The following is a 15,848-nucleotide window of genomic DNA, read 5'->3' as shown; positions in this document are numbered from 1 at the left end:
AGGCTCAGGGGGATCTTATCAATGTATATACCCAGAGGGAGGGTGCAAAGAAGATGGAGCCAGGCTCTTTCCAGTCATCCCGTGAGAGGACCAGAAGCAGTGAACACAAACTGAAATACGGGAGGCTCCGTATCAGGAAAAGCTTTTTTACTGTAAGGGTGACTGAGCACCAGCACAGGCTGCCCAGAGAGGTCGTGGAGGGTCAATCCTTAGAGATACTCAAAAGCCATCTGGGCAACCAGCTGTAGGTGACCCCGCCTGAGCCGGGGGCCTGGACCAGATGACCTCCAGAGGTCCCTTCCAACCTCAACTATTCTATTGATTCCGTAAGTCACATTACATAACTGAAAGTAAAAGAGGTGTTGCGATGAGTTATTACAGTACTTCCATGTTTCTTCTCTGTAGCTGTAACAATTGGCAACTGTGATAATAGCAAATGGGAACTAATAATTTGTGATAAAGTGTAGGCCAAAGTGAAACTAGTGGAGTTGATAATGGAAACTGCCATCATGTTTGAGCTTGGTTTACTTTCAGTTATGTTATATGTATTTGTACAACACATCCGTGAGTACATAAGGTGTGTTTCATTTACTGCAAAGGTTTAGTTGGCCTTTTCTGAAGTAAGGACCTGATCGAGTTCAGCAGTGACATTAGTGTGCATCTTCAATGTAAGATCGGCCATAAGCAACCACAGAATATATTTTACATCATGTCTCACTGTTAAGCAGGTTAGTAGTCAGTGTGGCAGTTTTAACCCTGAACCGAGCTGCTCTGGAATGGCTTACGCCACATGTGACTGTGCCTTGTGTTGGAAAGGAGCGGGCACAAGCAGCAGGGGAGGCTTTATTTTACACTTCCTTTTAGTTACTTTTCCAGCTACCACCCTCATTTCCACCTGTTCCCTAAGCAAGTTACATCCGATCAGCACACCCACTAAATATCAAATCAATTGTATAGAATAATATCTTGAAGCAAATGTGAATAGCAGGGGGAGCAGATTGCAGCAGTAGTTTGTCATATCTGAGTTAAGTCATACTGTCAGTCTAAAGAAACAACTAAACAGACTAACGCAAGGCAGGCATTGTATGTTCCTGATAAAACCATATTACACTCAGATTGCAAATGATTTCTTAAAAATAACTGGGTTTTTTTCCAAATTGTATTTTAATTTGAAGTAAACAGAAACTTAACTTCATGTTTGTTGAAACTTATTTTAGGTAAAAAATTTTGTTATGACTTCCAATGCAAGGAAATAGTAAGAATTCTGGGGGCAACATTTTTGTTTGGGAATTAAAGAAAACAACATGCAATGACATCAACAAGTACGATCTAACTGACATTTTAAAAGTGAGACATACCATAGCTCCCCAAGATCTGCTGCAAACTTGGAACTTGTGAAAATCAACCTAAGAGACTAAATTACATGAATGGCTTAATCTCCTATTTGGAGTTTGTGAGGTTGTTTTGTTTCATTAGAAGCTATTCACAGCACTGTGTAGGGACCTTGACTTACTTAAAGTGGCTCAAAAATAAAAAGTAATGTATTATTTCTAAAAAAAAGTAAGTTTATTACCAATACAACAGCAACACTTGCAGATAAGTTTACAGCTCACCACCAGCCCAGCAGCTTTCCCTGTATGTGGCAGAAATGCAGGTGAACCTAGTAGTAACTTAGAGGACGGTTAGGACCAACTAGTTACTCAGTTACCACCCTTTTTCCCCTTCTCCTCACTCCTTTTGCTCCCTACGGAGGAACAAAAGAACAAGTTAAGGGCCCTACTCGAGCAGAGGGTTTTATCGGCACCTCGGACAACTCGGGCCGATGCTGTCAGGCAGGAAGCTGTCAGGCACCCGCCCCGGCACTGGGACAGTTCCGCCACTTCCAGGCCGCCCCCACCTCACGGCCCTCCAGAAGCCGCCTCACAGCGGCTGCCCCCCGGACCCTCTCCTAAGGACGGGCACCGCCCCGTTACTCTGCGCTGCCATTTTGGAGCTCTCAAGCCTGCCCCAGCCGCCTCCGCCATGACATACTCCCCTCGTCGTCCCCCCGCGGCGGACAGCCGCCCCCCGCCGTAGCGCGGGAAGAGGCCGCACACAACGCGCTGCCTCCTCCGCCCCGGCAGTGCCCCTTCCCCTACAGCAACCCGCCGGCGGCCCTACACGGCCCGCCTCCATCTCCTCCTCCTCCCACTGGCCCCGCCCGGCAGCGGCGGAGGCCTCCCTGGGGAGCGGCGGGCGATGACTGGCAGCAGCGCTGCCCCCTCAGCACAGCGCGGAGGGGAGGGGGCCGTGGCTAGTGGGCGGGCCGGAGCTGCCCCGTAGGGCTGCGGGCTCCCGGCTGGGCTCCACTTGTCGCCCAGCCGCTGCTGGAGTCGTGGAGAAACTTGTGGCTGGGAGTCCGCGCTGGTGACTTCGCCCTGCCGGGCTCGGTGAGCGTCTGGGGGACCGTGGGCAGAACGGCCCGAGCTGCCGGCTTCCCCTCTCGTCCCCCCCGCCGTGCTCCGGCTGCGCGGTGTGGCTTCCCGGCCTTCCGGAGTGGCAGCCGCCGCCCGGGCACCCTCCGGCCTCGCGGGGAACGAGGCCGAGCAAACTCCGGCTCTGCCGTCCCGTCCCGCCCGCCGGGAGCGGCTGGGCGGCGGTACTTGCAGAGTCACGGCTGGCAGCGAGGCTCGGCCGGGCGTCCCGGGGCGGCGCGGGTGGCCCCCGGCTCCTCCTGCAGCGCCGGCTGGCTTCTGAACACGCCCGGGCTCCCCGAGAGCCGTATCCTGCCTCCCGTTCCCAGGCTCTTAGAAGAGATCCTAAAATCAGATCTAAGAGCTAGCTTCTGTTCACATCTAAGCCTGCAGTAGGGAAACTTGGTGGTGTCCTTTATAGGACAAGTGCAGAGTGACTTTTGGGACGGGAATGGTATTTTTTTGCTAGCTAACTAACACCAAGGTAAGTGTTTTCCCGTTCATCGCACGGGTATTGGAGAGATGCCGTAGTTGCCCAGTTCCCCTGTGTGGAAGCGGTCCGCCCCACAAGAGCTGCAGTCTGGCTGTGCGGCGCATCCTCTGCTGCTGCCGGCTGGGCTCTGGAGCCTCAGCCTGTCTTCTCTTGCTCCCTCTTTCAAAGCACCAAGGTCAAGTTTAAAACCGGATGCAAAGTAACTTTTGTGATTGTATAATGGTTAAAAATACTCATGTTGGTTTACTGGGAAGGTATTTTAATCTCTCTTTTCCTAGGACTGTTTGAAGGTTGAACTGAACTGTGTTGGTTTATTTATAACTTGATGTAGAAACATAATACAGAAATGCATTTACTTATATCAGTAAAATGTTTTCTGGTTTAGGGAGACTTAATTTTGGTGAGCAACTTGTCTAAATTGCAAAGAATATGTTTAATGATGGTAATACAGCTGGTACTTTTAGCATCCTGGTGTGATTTTAGTGTTCTGTAAGTAGAAGTAGTTGTCGTCTGAGTTAAGTATTGTATCTTTGATTTTGGCTATACTACTTTCATCTTTACAAGGACCTCTTTAGGTCAGTACTCTGAACGTACAGAATTAAAAAATGTAGGTTGTAGCCAGACACCTTGTACAGTGTTCCTTGTGAATTGCTTAACTTTAGGAAAGTTGCTTTTAAGCAGCAAGAGTTACTCTGTGTTATACTGTGGTAGCATACACATAACTTGCTACTTCCTGTCTTCTAAAAGCTAAACTTTCAGTATGCGCTTACTGAAAGCTTACTGATTTAAGGAACTTTTGGCTATAGAACAGAGATCCTCTCATCATTTAGGAGAGGGCTTACAGTGGTAGTTAAAAGGTATTCTCTTGTAAGGAATTGTAAGACCTTTCTCTCCCTGCCTTAGTGTTGTGGGTTTTGTTGTTTATTGGGGTTTTTTTTATTTACTACTAAACTATTTTTTATAAAAAATGCTATTTATAAAGTCAACTTATTTTGGATTGTGTGTATTTCAATTGGAAATGTCTATAAAGAGCATCTTTGGTGGTATTCCTCTCCTCATTTCCAGTGGCAGAGTTCTACATCTCCTCCTCTGCCTTCCATCTCATGTTTCTCTGTTGCCTGATTAGGTGGTGGCTGTGAACCAGGCTCTTGATATGAAGTGAATTTTTCTATCATTATAGACTCGTCAATACTGTTCTGTAAAAAGTTAAGGGGCTAGTCTTTATTTCTTGCATATGTAAACAGAACATTAGATTCAAATAAGTTATTTATATGCAGTATTTACAGGGTTGATTCATTAATTTTAGTGTTTATCTGCTCGTGGAAGTCAATTCTTAGTGAGGGGAAAAGGCAGGCACTATTCTGGCACAATGCTACACGTGGTCAGTTTTATTCAACAATAGGTGCTCATGCTTGGAATTATTGAAAAAAGTGTAAATACATCTTGAAGTTGCTATCAGCCTTCTTGACCTTTTCTAGACTTTTTATTCAACTAATCATACAAATATACTCAGATTTTAAATTTTTACTCTGGTTTTATGTTGTAACCCTATTATCTGATAATTAATCATTATTTTCTTTTGCAGCTAAAATGAATTCAGATCCTGATCCCCCCTCAAGTCCCTCTCACTCCCAGCTGCATCTCGGAAGGTCCCAGCTAAATGCTGCTGCTGTGGATCATAGTGAGAACAATCAGAAATCGGGACCATCTTCAGGAGATACTGCAACTTTTTCTTCTTCAGCTCCTGGCTACTCCCATAGCAGGGAGAAAGCTGAAAAAAATGGTAAGTATGAATGCAATTTTTATGCAAAATTAACATCTGTTAAACATTGGGAGATTATTGTGTGTATATGTATTCTAAACTCTGTTTATTTTTCTACTTTTCAGTGTCTTTTAAAGTTTCTTTAATTTTTTTTAAACTGGTATTGTGAAAGAGACTTTTCTTCTGCAGCTTGCTTTGTGCATATTTTCAAGTTTTCCCATCCAATTTTTCTTATGTGTATAGAGCAACAGGAAAGAAGTTTGTTTGAAAAATTGGCAGGAAGAATTAAATGTAATTTAGCGTAATACTAAGGTTTCAGTTTAACTTATTTAGTTGGCTAGATCGCATGCTAACTATAGCTTTAATATGAATTCTAATGTGGATGAATAGATACTACTGTAATGTAGACTGAGGGAATAATAAGCTGATATATGAAACCAGAGTGAAAGAAATGAAGTTAAGATTAGCAGGCAGATAAGAAGTTGGATTAAGAATCATGATACACTTTGAAGGGCAGAATGATACTCAGTGTGAACCCATTGAGTTACAAAGATTGTGAAAACTGATAGGATGAGAGAGATGTTTCTTGCAAAAGGTAGAAAGACAAATAATCTGGCTCCTGTATTCAGCTACTGAGTTCCAATTTTAAATTCAGTTTGTAATCTAACACTTGTGCAAAAAGGTCTTGTGTTTGCAGTCTAGCAAAATTATCGCTCTTTAACTTTCTTTAAAATTGGACTTTTGATTCTGAAGGTCCTTATGTGCATGCCCTTACCTTCATAAATAGGATTCACTCTATTGAAGGTAATAAGGCTATCCAAGAGTTTAAAATTATTAAATGTGTGAATATCTACATAGCATGTATCAGATGGAGCTGAGCTCTGCACATAGCTCAGGCCAATATTGTGGCTGCATTAGCACATCTACTGTTTGCATCTAATTCAAAATTGGCTGTTGGAACCTTCTGGGTTCTTTGTTACTAAAAGGCACATTCCAGACAGAAGAATGGACCCACCTGTAAAAGAATTCAAAGATGAAGGAGAATTGACACTTCTAACATTAATTACGTGATTATTAGTTTAGGATCAGTGCAAACAGGTATGTTATCTTCCTTTCTCCATTCTCCAGTTTCTTATTATGCTTCAATGCTGAAAGAATAGCAATATTGGGAATATGGTGTGGAGTTATCTTGGGCTTTGTTATAACATGATTTGAAAGAGGAAAATACAGGTTTCTGTTGTTGGTGCCCACATTCATGCAAGATTCTGAAAATGCATATAAGCTATCAGCATAGCGGTGTTTTACACAGAGATTCTGTCAGGTATTCTCTAGCTAATTTGGAGATTTTCTTATTCTATATAAATATTGGATTTTAAAAATTATATTGAGTTTTGTCTTCTCTTTACAGGCCTGTGTATTTACTCATGATCCCTATGTAGTTTTGTATTATAGATGCTTTTGTTTGTGCCCCTGTAAAAGAGGACTTTTGAGTATTGATGTATTTCTCCATTTCAGCTGTGACTCGTTCCTGATTACTTTAAATCTCTTCCCATGAAAATCTTCTGGTGCCACTGTCATTGCCCTTTCCATCCCCATCTTTATATACGCAAGTATTTAATGTTGCAGAATGAGCTGCTCTTGCTATTGTGTCATGCTGGAGTCTCTAACAACCAAGGCTTTAGTGGATTTAGATACCAAATGTGAACATAAGATCATGTTTCTTCATCCAGTATTTTCTTCTATGTTTGTTTTAGATTCGTGTCATTTGTCATAATACTAACAGTTTCTAGAACTGAAAACTCATTTAAAAGAAAGGTGGCAGAGAATTTTTCTTCCACCCACAGCAGCATTGGTCATCAGAACTTAAGAACAGGGATTTTAGTAGGATTTCAGATAGAAGTACAAATGGAGAGAAGTACAAATTCACAGTCATCTATGTGCATATGGAAACAAATATGAAAAAGTGATGTCTCAAACAGAAAATTAGCATTTCAGCAATTTTCAAAGTATTTGAACTGACAGAGAAAGTATTCCTTGGAATCACTAAAGCCTTTACCAATAAATAACGTTCAAGTTCAGTGAAGGTTCTGGTCTCTTAGCCATGGTGGGTTGTGATCTGCTTGTATGAAAGGACATATGCACTAAAACAGATGTTCTGGGAAGGGCTGTTCCAACTTTTCTTGGAAGATTATGACGTCAGTTACTTTGAATTGTCACTATGTGTCACCATTATGATGACTGTAACTGTGAACGATGTAAAAGAGGACAGAAAAGACCAGCACATTGCTGTATAGCAATGTATCTCATAAAGATCATTAAACATGTAGAACATTCCTTTGTTGCTGACTTAAGTATCTTGCACAAAATTCTACAAACCTACATTCGTAATAAAGTAATTTAATTTTTAATAAATCAGCTATGATTTCTGTTGGAGAAGGGGAGATGTACAATGTCCATCTCAAATATTATCTTGAAAGGCAGTTTTACCTCAAGCCAATCTGCCATGTGCCCTTGTTGCAAAGAAGGGGAACGGTATCCTGGGCTGCACTAGACAAAGCATTGCCAGCAGGTGGAGGGAGGTGAGCCTTCCCCTTTGCTCAGCACTGGTGAGGCCACACCTGGAGTGCTGGGTCCAGTTCTGGGTCCCCAATACAAGAGACATGGACAGACTGAGGGAGTCCAACAAAGGGCCATAAAGATGATGGAGTGGAGTGTCTCTCCCTATGAGGAAAGGCTGAGAGAGCTGGGGCTGTTCAGCCTGGAGAAGAGAAGCTTCAAGGGGATCTTATCAAAGTATATAAATACCTGGAGGGAGGGTGCAAAGAAGATGGAGCCAGGCTTTTTCCAGTGGTGCCCAGTGACAGGATCAGAAGCAGTGGGCACAAACTGAAATTCAGGATCAGGAGGTATTTCAGGAAACATCAGGAAACACTTTTGTGTGTGTGCGCTGTACAGGGTGACCAAGCACCAGCACAGGCTGCTCAGAGAGGTTGTGGAGTCTCCATCCTTGGAGATACTCAAAAGGCACCTGGACACAGTCCTGGGCAACCAGCTGTAGGTGGCTCTGCCTGAGCAGGGGGCCTGGACCAGATGACCTCCAGAGGTCCCTTCCAACCTCAACCATTTTATTGATTCTTGAAATATTCTTGCCAACATATCTGTATTTCTGATCTGTGCTTTTTCTTCCAGTCTCTACTTACATATGCTGTGTTTAAGGCTTTATTTCCTGGAAACATCCATCTCCTACTCCTGCAGCATTTTCCGTATCTTGCAGCATAATCCAGTAAAGTAATGAATGCACTGGCTCTGACTCAGTAAACCACTTAAGCAAATGCACATCCTCAGCTGCACAGGTACTTCATTTGGATCAAACTCCTATACTATAGTTTTTTCTTAGCAATTTTTCAATCTATCTTCTGCTAATGTAGCATTAGGTAGTGGTTTTGTTGTTCCTTGTATAATTCATTTCGCAGTGGGAGGTAATAGTGCTTTGAGAATTTATTGTGCAAATCAAATCTGGATTTAATGAAAAAAACAATAGTCAATTGTTGAGCTTGAGATGATTTGTAGATACTGTTTTTGTCACTTTAAAAAAAAAAAAAAAAAAAAGGTGTCATGGTTTAGCCCTGGCCAGCAACTAAGCATGACACAGCCACTTGCTCTCTTCCCTCCTCTTACTTGGGAAGGCAAACGCCATCACTCTGAATGTCCCTCCTTCCTCTTCCCCCAGCCCCCTGTATGCTGAGCACGACGTCATATGGTATGGAATATCCCTGTGGTCAGTTGGGGTCAGCTGTCCTGGCTGTGTCCCCTCCCAACTCCTTGTGCACCCCCAGCTACTCGCTAGTGGGGTGGGGTGAGAAGCAGAAAAGCCCTTGGCTCTGTGTGAGCACTGCTCAGCAATAATGATGATATCTCTCATCAACACTGTTTTCAACACAAATCCACAACACAGCCCCATACTAGTTACTACGAAGAAAATTAACTTTATCCCAGCCAAAACCAGCACAGGAAGGTATTCTTATTTCTACTCAAAGCTGTTGCATTCTCTAAAAAACTTCTGCCTGTATAAGTTATTAGTTTTGTGTATGTGTTAGGAAAAAAAAAAAAAATTGTTACTCTTTTGTGGATGTTCCTGGACAGGAAGTTTATTAGTGAGCAAAGCGTATACACTACTGATTAGGGCTTCTGAAATTTTAAAACCATTGAGTCATCAGTATTCACGTAAGCAAATTACAGGAAGGTTGCTAGTTGCTTAAACAGAAAAGTTCTGCCGTTATTTTAGTAGTCTGTCCAAGAGGAACATGGTGGATAGCAACAAAGACCAGCAGCTGCTTGGTAACGAAGTCTGGTGAAGTTTGTTGAAACAGACTAAGACTCAAATCTCTGAAGCCGCTTTTATGCCTCGCAGGTGCACACGCCCCTAAGTTTCTGTCCTGCTGCTACATACCCCTTTTTGCAATCTGTATCTCATCCACTCTATGCATCCTCCTTCCTTCAGATACAGCCCCAAAGCAATGCAAAAAGAAATAGCTCAGGTGAGAGCTCTGGAGGTCCCAACACTGGATTCTCCAAATAGGCTTAAAGACATTCTTGCTAGTGGAACCATTTCCTCTATGTGTACACAGAGCAGAGCTAAGGAAAAAGGGCACCTTCAATATGTTCACTTAGTTACCATGTGAGTGTCTGGATATTGCTGCTAGTAATGTAATCTTTTTGGAAGAGACGTGTGAGTCTGCACTCCAGGTGAGTGGTCTGTATTGCTGAGCTAGAAAGTAGCTTTCTGTGGCCCAGCAGATGTTGCATTTTTGATTCAGATGAAAAGAAAGCAGAGTTAAAAGAAACTTCTCACAATACCATACTGATTGGATACTTGCCTGGAATGTCTGGATTCAAGTAACTGCTTAAAGTCAGCCATAATGGTAACTTGAATCAGACTGACTCTCACCCCAGGAGAATATTTATTGTGCTGCAGGTTATCTGGAGGCGTTACAAGTTCTTGTAATACCTAAGTACTTTCTAGCCTGTAAAGTGTCTGTCTTAAAAATTGACTGTCTGCCAGTCAGCAGGTAAAATAGGACATCCCAGTATTGTAGAGAAATCTAGGAGGCAGTGTGGAGGTGATAATTCTTTATGTGTGGATGAAACAGATTTTATTGGGTTTTTTTACATCATCGATGCACGTTTACTAGCCAGTAAGGTTGGAGAGGAGGAATCAGGTAAGAATTCAAAGGTGAGAGTTTGGGAAGTTTTGAGAGCATTGCAAAGCAAAGTTGCAGTGCTTGAAGAAACAGCTTTTTGGTTAGGAGCTAATTTTTGTATTGTCCATGTTTTTGCTTCTAAGGAAATATGCACAAATCTCTTGCTCTAGAATTGAGAACACATGGGGAAGGGATTTGTACTGGGAGCTTTGCAGACAGAAGTCAATTTCTTATGTCGTGTTTGTAGATGTGTGGAGTTCTGCTTGTACTTAGGAAAGTTATGAGGTTTTTTGTATCTCTTGGAAGAGAATTATTTTATAAACTGCATGACTTAGAATTTATAAATAGTACAAAAAAATTCATTAAACAGTTTACAACGCATTGTAACAATGTACAACAGTATGTCTCCAATGCATTGCTAAATGATAGCTAATGAATAGGAAACCTTCTAATTTACAAATATTTTCTGAATGTTAGCCTCTTCCACTTAAGGTTACAAAGAACCTTTGCTTCAAAGCTGTATTTTAGCACTTCTGTGTCTTCATTTTCTGGCAGTTTGCTTGTATAGACTAACTCTTGAGGTAAAGTGAAGTGTTTGTGCAAAGCTTGAAGAATTCTCAGAAAAATCGTTGATTGTTAGAAGGGGAGCATTATGCCTTGAAGTATTAATTACTTAACAATTTATCTGTCAGTTTATTAATGCCCCTTCAAACTTTACCTGTAATTACTCAGGTTCCTGGAAAGCTCATTTGTCAAGTATTGCTGTGGGGGAGAAAGGATTCTATCCAAACAGAAGTTAATGACTGTGTTTTCAGATAAAATTTTGGGACATAGTCATAGTTGGTACAGAACAACGGGAACTGACTTTTTCAGGTCTGCTGCTATTGTTGTCAGTAACATGCTGGTGTTTTTACCGTATGTGGGACTAGGATTGGACACCCATTTATTTAAGGAAAGATTCTCCATCTTTGCCTCTTTCACCATTTGAAATATATAAATGTTTTCTTCTGCTGATAACAATTTTTGCAGTCACACAATGAACCGATTAGCTCAGTCTTCCTCCATTATTTTTCAGGTGGATCGATTTCCTAATCTGTGATAGTTTATGTTAATGAAATGTTTGTTCTGGCATCATCCCAGGGTGTTAGAAGGATAGAAATGAGCAGCCGAAGGGTAGAAGGGGAAGAGCTATATTCATAGTAGTAAATCATGTAATGAAATAGGAGTGGCTCTGTAAATCATTTGGTGTTAAGGACCCAAAGTTCCTATCGTACACATTTAAAAATTTAATCTAGTGGTTGGAATACAATCTTTCAATTTAATTTACTCCAAAGGGAATCCAGTATGTGAGTTCCACTGTGCAAACGAAATTCATTAAATGGGAGCAGTTGGAAAGTGAAAAGCATATTCCTCATCTGAACCAGTTCTCTAATATAATACATCTGCATTCAGCAGCAGCAAGAACTGTTAACTTCTGGAGATATTTTGCAGTGGCTTTGAAGGAAAACATTTGGAAGTATTCATCTTCAAATAAAACTGCAACAAATCCCTGTTACGCTCCAATAATCGAGGAGAGACTAGAGGGCCCCTTGCGGCAGCAGGAGGCCCCCCTCACTGCGAAAGTTAGAAGGCGAGACTGGAAACAGCAAACTGGGAAATAAAACCTATCCTTTGTGAAGTCAGTTAATTATTAGAAGTGCTTCCTAAGCAAGGTAATAAGGCACTGTGGACATGCAAAAGAATTGGGGTGGGCTTTTTTTAAGGGCACTCTATTTTGGTGGTAAGCTAATGAACTGCTAGAGTGTCTGTGTGGTGAAGAGCCTGAACTGCGGAATTGCTGAAATTCCATTGAGCATTGTGCAGGTTGTTATGATAACTTTAGGTCTTCACCTACAAAAATATGTGGGCTTGGTCAGGTTTATGATCTCAACTCTTTCCCACATGCTTTTCTGCAGGTTGCATTTTTCTTTCTCCTTTATTTTTTGGTGGGGGGAGTAAGGGAGGGGAGGGAGGGTTAATAATGATGATTATCAACTGAGAAATGACAAAAAGCTTATTTATTTTTAACTCTCCAGTTTTGGAACATGTTAGATTTATCTCAGTGCATCCATAAAGGATTCAATCAGAGATGCCTGCATAGAAAAAGCAGCAGGGCTGTCTCATTACTTGTGTGTAAAATTATTTTAATGACTTTAAATGATCATTGTACAATAATAGCTATGCTACAAAGAAAATACCTTTTAAGAATAGTTTTCCCTCCACTTTTAAAATTTATAGTCTCTGTAATATTATCACTCTTAGTCTTCCACCTACATGCTTTTTTTTTTTTTATTTATTGCTCTCCTGACAATTTGCCGTCATTTTGTGGGGGTGCAGAAGTTGTTCCCTTTTCAATTTAATGCTATTTGATGACTTGCAATTGTGGTGTGACTAAGATTATTATCATATCTACAAATGCATTGCTGCTCCCAGAGAAAGCAGAGTTGAGTCCTAGACTTCAACACCTCTGTAAACAAATGTTATTCCCTTCTCTTCTATCCCTGTTATAACCTTTAAAAATAGAATGCCTGCAATGTATGCTAATATAAGTATTTTTCATTGTTCTTGGGACAAGTAGGACCATCTTAAAATCTAACCATGGAAGTTGAAATGCGTAGAAGAAAAACATGCAATGTACTCTTAATTGTATGAAGCCCTTAAATTGCAGTTAAAGTAAGAATCCGGGAGGCTTCTGAATGGATGAAAGAATTCAACACTCATGGATGAGCAAATAAGCCTCTAAAGTTAAAAAAAAAATTATCAAAACAATGACGTTTGTACCAAATATTTCTCCCTCTTCAGTCAGTTCCTCTGTTTGTATCATTGTAATTTATATGAACTAATCATGTTTATGACGGGATGCTTAATGCCTGCTTTTAAGTGGAATGTCAGTCTTTCCAGAAACTTTACTCCTACATAGGTGCTGCACACAATACCACTGAACTTTTGGAGCCTGTGGAAAGTGAGTAGGAGGATTTCTCTAGAGACTCAAACTGGCTCCGCTGAACACTGAAAGCTCAACAGTACAATCCAATGACACGCAAAAGCTATTAGAACCTTAATTTTTGTTACAAAATGTACAGATCAACTTTTTTAAAAGCACATTGATAATAGACAGTCTACCTGTGGATGAACAGTTTAAATCTCTTTTTTTTCTTGAAAGAAAGAAATCGGACACCTTTCACTTTGGAGATATGCTTACATGGCATCTTTTAGCAAATGAAAGGATTTTTTAATTTTGTCATTAATATGTGTAGCCATTGCTTCTAGGTGCATCTGAGATTTTAGAAAGCTTGTTTCATAGTGAAAACGAAATCTGTAATGAAAAGCTGTGCACCGTTCCCTGAAAACTTTGAATTTGTTGGATTTTAATAAACTTACCAGATTTGTCCTTAGAGAAGTAACTTTTCCTGCAAAAAACCCTGTGTAACACTGTATCAGAATTAACACCATATACTTCCAAAAAGGACTGGAGGTATTACATAGGACACAACTCCAAAAGAAATACCTTCTAGGGAGATTTTGCACAAAATATGTTCTACTATATCTGTTTTGCTTGATATCTGTGGGCAGGCATGCCCTTAAGCTTTCATTTTCCTACTTTTTCCTTGACTATTTATTGCTTGAACAAATATGCCTACATTATTTACTTTGTATGTGCATGCATTCTTGTTGCTTGCTTCATACCTAATGTTATAAAATCTTCAGATTTCAACATTGTAAAAATTTCTTCATGCTAGCAAATTGGTATTGCTGAGAATCTGCAAGAAAATTATTTTCTATAGCTAGTATATTTAATTTGTGAACTTCTTAAAGCAAATTAATTCTGGTTTCTAACATAAATTAACTGCTTCACTTTGACAGGCTTTTTTCTTTTTTTCTGAGTAGCTCCAGAAGACCAGATGATTGCAATACAGTCCTATCGTAGTTTTGAACTGAGTAGCAAGACCTCTGCTGACTTCATAAGAAGCTATAACAGCTTCTCTTTCTGAGTGTAACCCTAGCAAAGGTAAATATTGGAGGAATAGAGAACAAGACTGATGAAAGCTGAGTAGGAAACGCAATTCCCTGAGAACCGTGGTTTGAGAATCCTATTCAGTTGGCCAGAAAGATGCCAGTGCTTCAAAGCAGTCTGCAATACAGTTTTTGCAGTGGGTTGTCTTAGTGGCTGGATGCTTGTTTTCTCAAGAAGCCAAACAATAATTTTTTTAGTTAATTTTAGCTTTATTCTACAGAAGGCATTGAAATCCAGGGGACAGAGAACACATTTTGGGGCCCTTTAATGCAAACAGAGGATGAAAAAAAAAAAGTCAAAAAATGTCTGGCTTCCAGCAAGCTGATTTTCTTTGTGGGTATTTGTGGTAATAACTAAGGTGATACGCATCCTTTCTGTGCACCACCCTAACTTCCTTTGGGACAGGATTTATAGCATGGTTTTGAGCTGTTACTGGCTGTTTTGTTTTCAAGCTAATCCAGGCTGGGTTAGATAGCAACAGTTTATATTAAACTCTAGTTTCCCTGATGAAACTTGTGGCACAGAGTGCATTTATAACTCTGAACTTAGTAGAACAGTTTGACTCTATCTGCAAGTACTACTTAGACACTTTTATTATCTTAAGTATGGGATAAGCTTTACATGTTGCACTTCAGAGGCATGTTTTTGTGGAAATCTCTAGACATAAAAGATAAAATAAAAATCCAGCTTCAAGCTCATCATAACGAAAGTCATGGAAGAGGCTTATTCAAATATAGTAACTAATCCAGTATCTGTCTTCTCTCTGTCATGTCTGTCTCCACCTGCACATTTATTTGTTCCGCTTACCTTGTGGAGCACGGTGAGAGGAGTGGAGTTGAACAGTGAACATAGGTTATTCATACTAGTATGCTCTCAATGTAAAAGCAAGTAATTTTCTTTGTAATTCAGACAGTGCTTCCTTTCAGATTCAATTACAGTAAGGCCTTCTTGCTAAAGCAATAAAGTGCCTGAGGCTTCAAGTAAGTACAGCACTATGCAATGTGACAAAGATGGATTCAGACATCGGTACACTTCATGGTATATGGAGAATTTCTTCATGTGTGGGAGAAGATCTAATGTCAGAGAAGACATTCTTCCCTCCCCACTCCCTTCCCAGTGATTTAGCTGGTGGAAAAACCTGTGGATGAAAGCTTGTTCCATACTATTCATCATCAAACATGTTAATAACACGGAGCTGAGGGAAATGCTTGATATCCTGTGACTTCTTGTAAGTGCAAAACCCACTTATATTAAGTAGAGAGCTTACTGGATAAAGCTAATGAAAATACAAAATACAGGTTTTTCTTCCTTTGGATGCCATCCAGCTTTTTTCTTCACTTCTACCTGAACTAGCACTGGAGTGCTACAGTTTGTGAACTCTTTGTGAAGGATCATAGAAGTTGCTATGAGTCCGCAGTATTAATATTGGAGAACTTGAATGGTGACAGATGTTTTCAGGTTCAAGATTCTTGTTATCTTTTTCATGAGAATCCTTTACGCTATTATTTACAGCATGCCTGTTAGAACCAGGGAGCTTTTTCTAAATGCAGTGCTAGCGCTGATCTTATTTGATTTTATTCATATTTTACTGAGATGTTAAAGGTGTTCAATGGCAGCTGTTTCCTTCGCAGAATGTTGTTCTTCAGCATCTTGCAGCCTAGAGACTTCCTTTCTCAGTGGTGAGATCTTTGTATTTAATAGTGCTTTTTGGGTTTTTTTTTTTTCTTCTGCCCCTGGTTTGTCCAGTTGCTTTTTAAGCTCATGTAAATATTTGGCATTGGCCAAATAGTTTTAACCTGTTGATGCCCTTCAGTTTTTTGATTTGGTAAGACATTGAATAGTCATTCTGTTTACCTTCTCCATTTTGCAAATTCTTCCTATGTCT

The 15,848-nt window shown here is 40.6% G+C and overlaps 1 protein-coding gene across 4 annotated transcripts in view; it reads left to right on the top strand.

The window, feature by feature from the left end:
• The window catches only part of WFS1 (wolframin ER transmembrane glycoprotein), a 63,999-nt gene that overhangs the window by 25,835 nt on the left and 22,316 nt on the right, over positions 1-15,848 (top strand). The window contains exons 1-2 of one of the 4 annotated variants that reach the window (XM_054825238.1): positions 2,124-2,429; positions 4,532-4,729. In XM_054825238.1, the coding sequence (XP_054681213.1) occupies positions 4,537-4,729 (193 nt within the window). In that variant the 5' untranslated portion in view covers positions 2,124-2,429; positions 4,532-4,536. Of the gene's footprint in view, positions 1-2,123; positions 2,430-2,542; positions 2,938-4,531; positions 4,730-7,897; positions 8,062-15,848 lie in introns of those variants that run through there. The other 3 variants (XM_054825239.1, XM_054825242.1, XM_054825241.1) reach the window with 3 other exon arrangements.

This window comes from Grus americana, chromosome 4 (assembly GCF_028858705.1).
Source record: "Grus americana isolate bGruAme1 chromosome 4, bGruAme1.mat, whole genome shotgun sequence".
Classification (NCBI taxonomy): domain Eukaryota; kingdom Metazoa; phylum Chordata; class Aves; order Gruiformes; family Gruidae; genus Grus; species Grus americana.
Note: the sequence above shows the minus strand (reverse complement) of the source record. Positions and strands in the feature narration are given on the sequence as shown.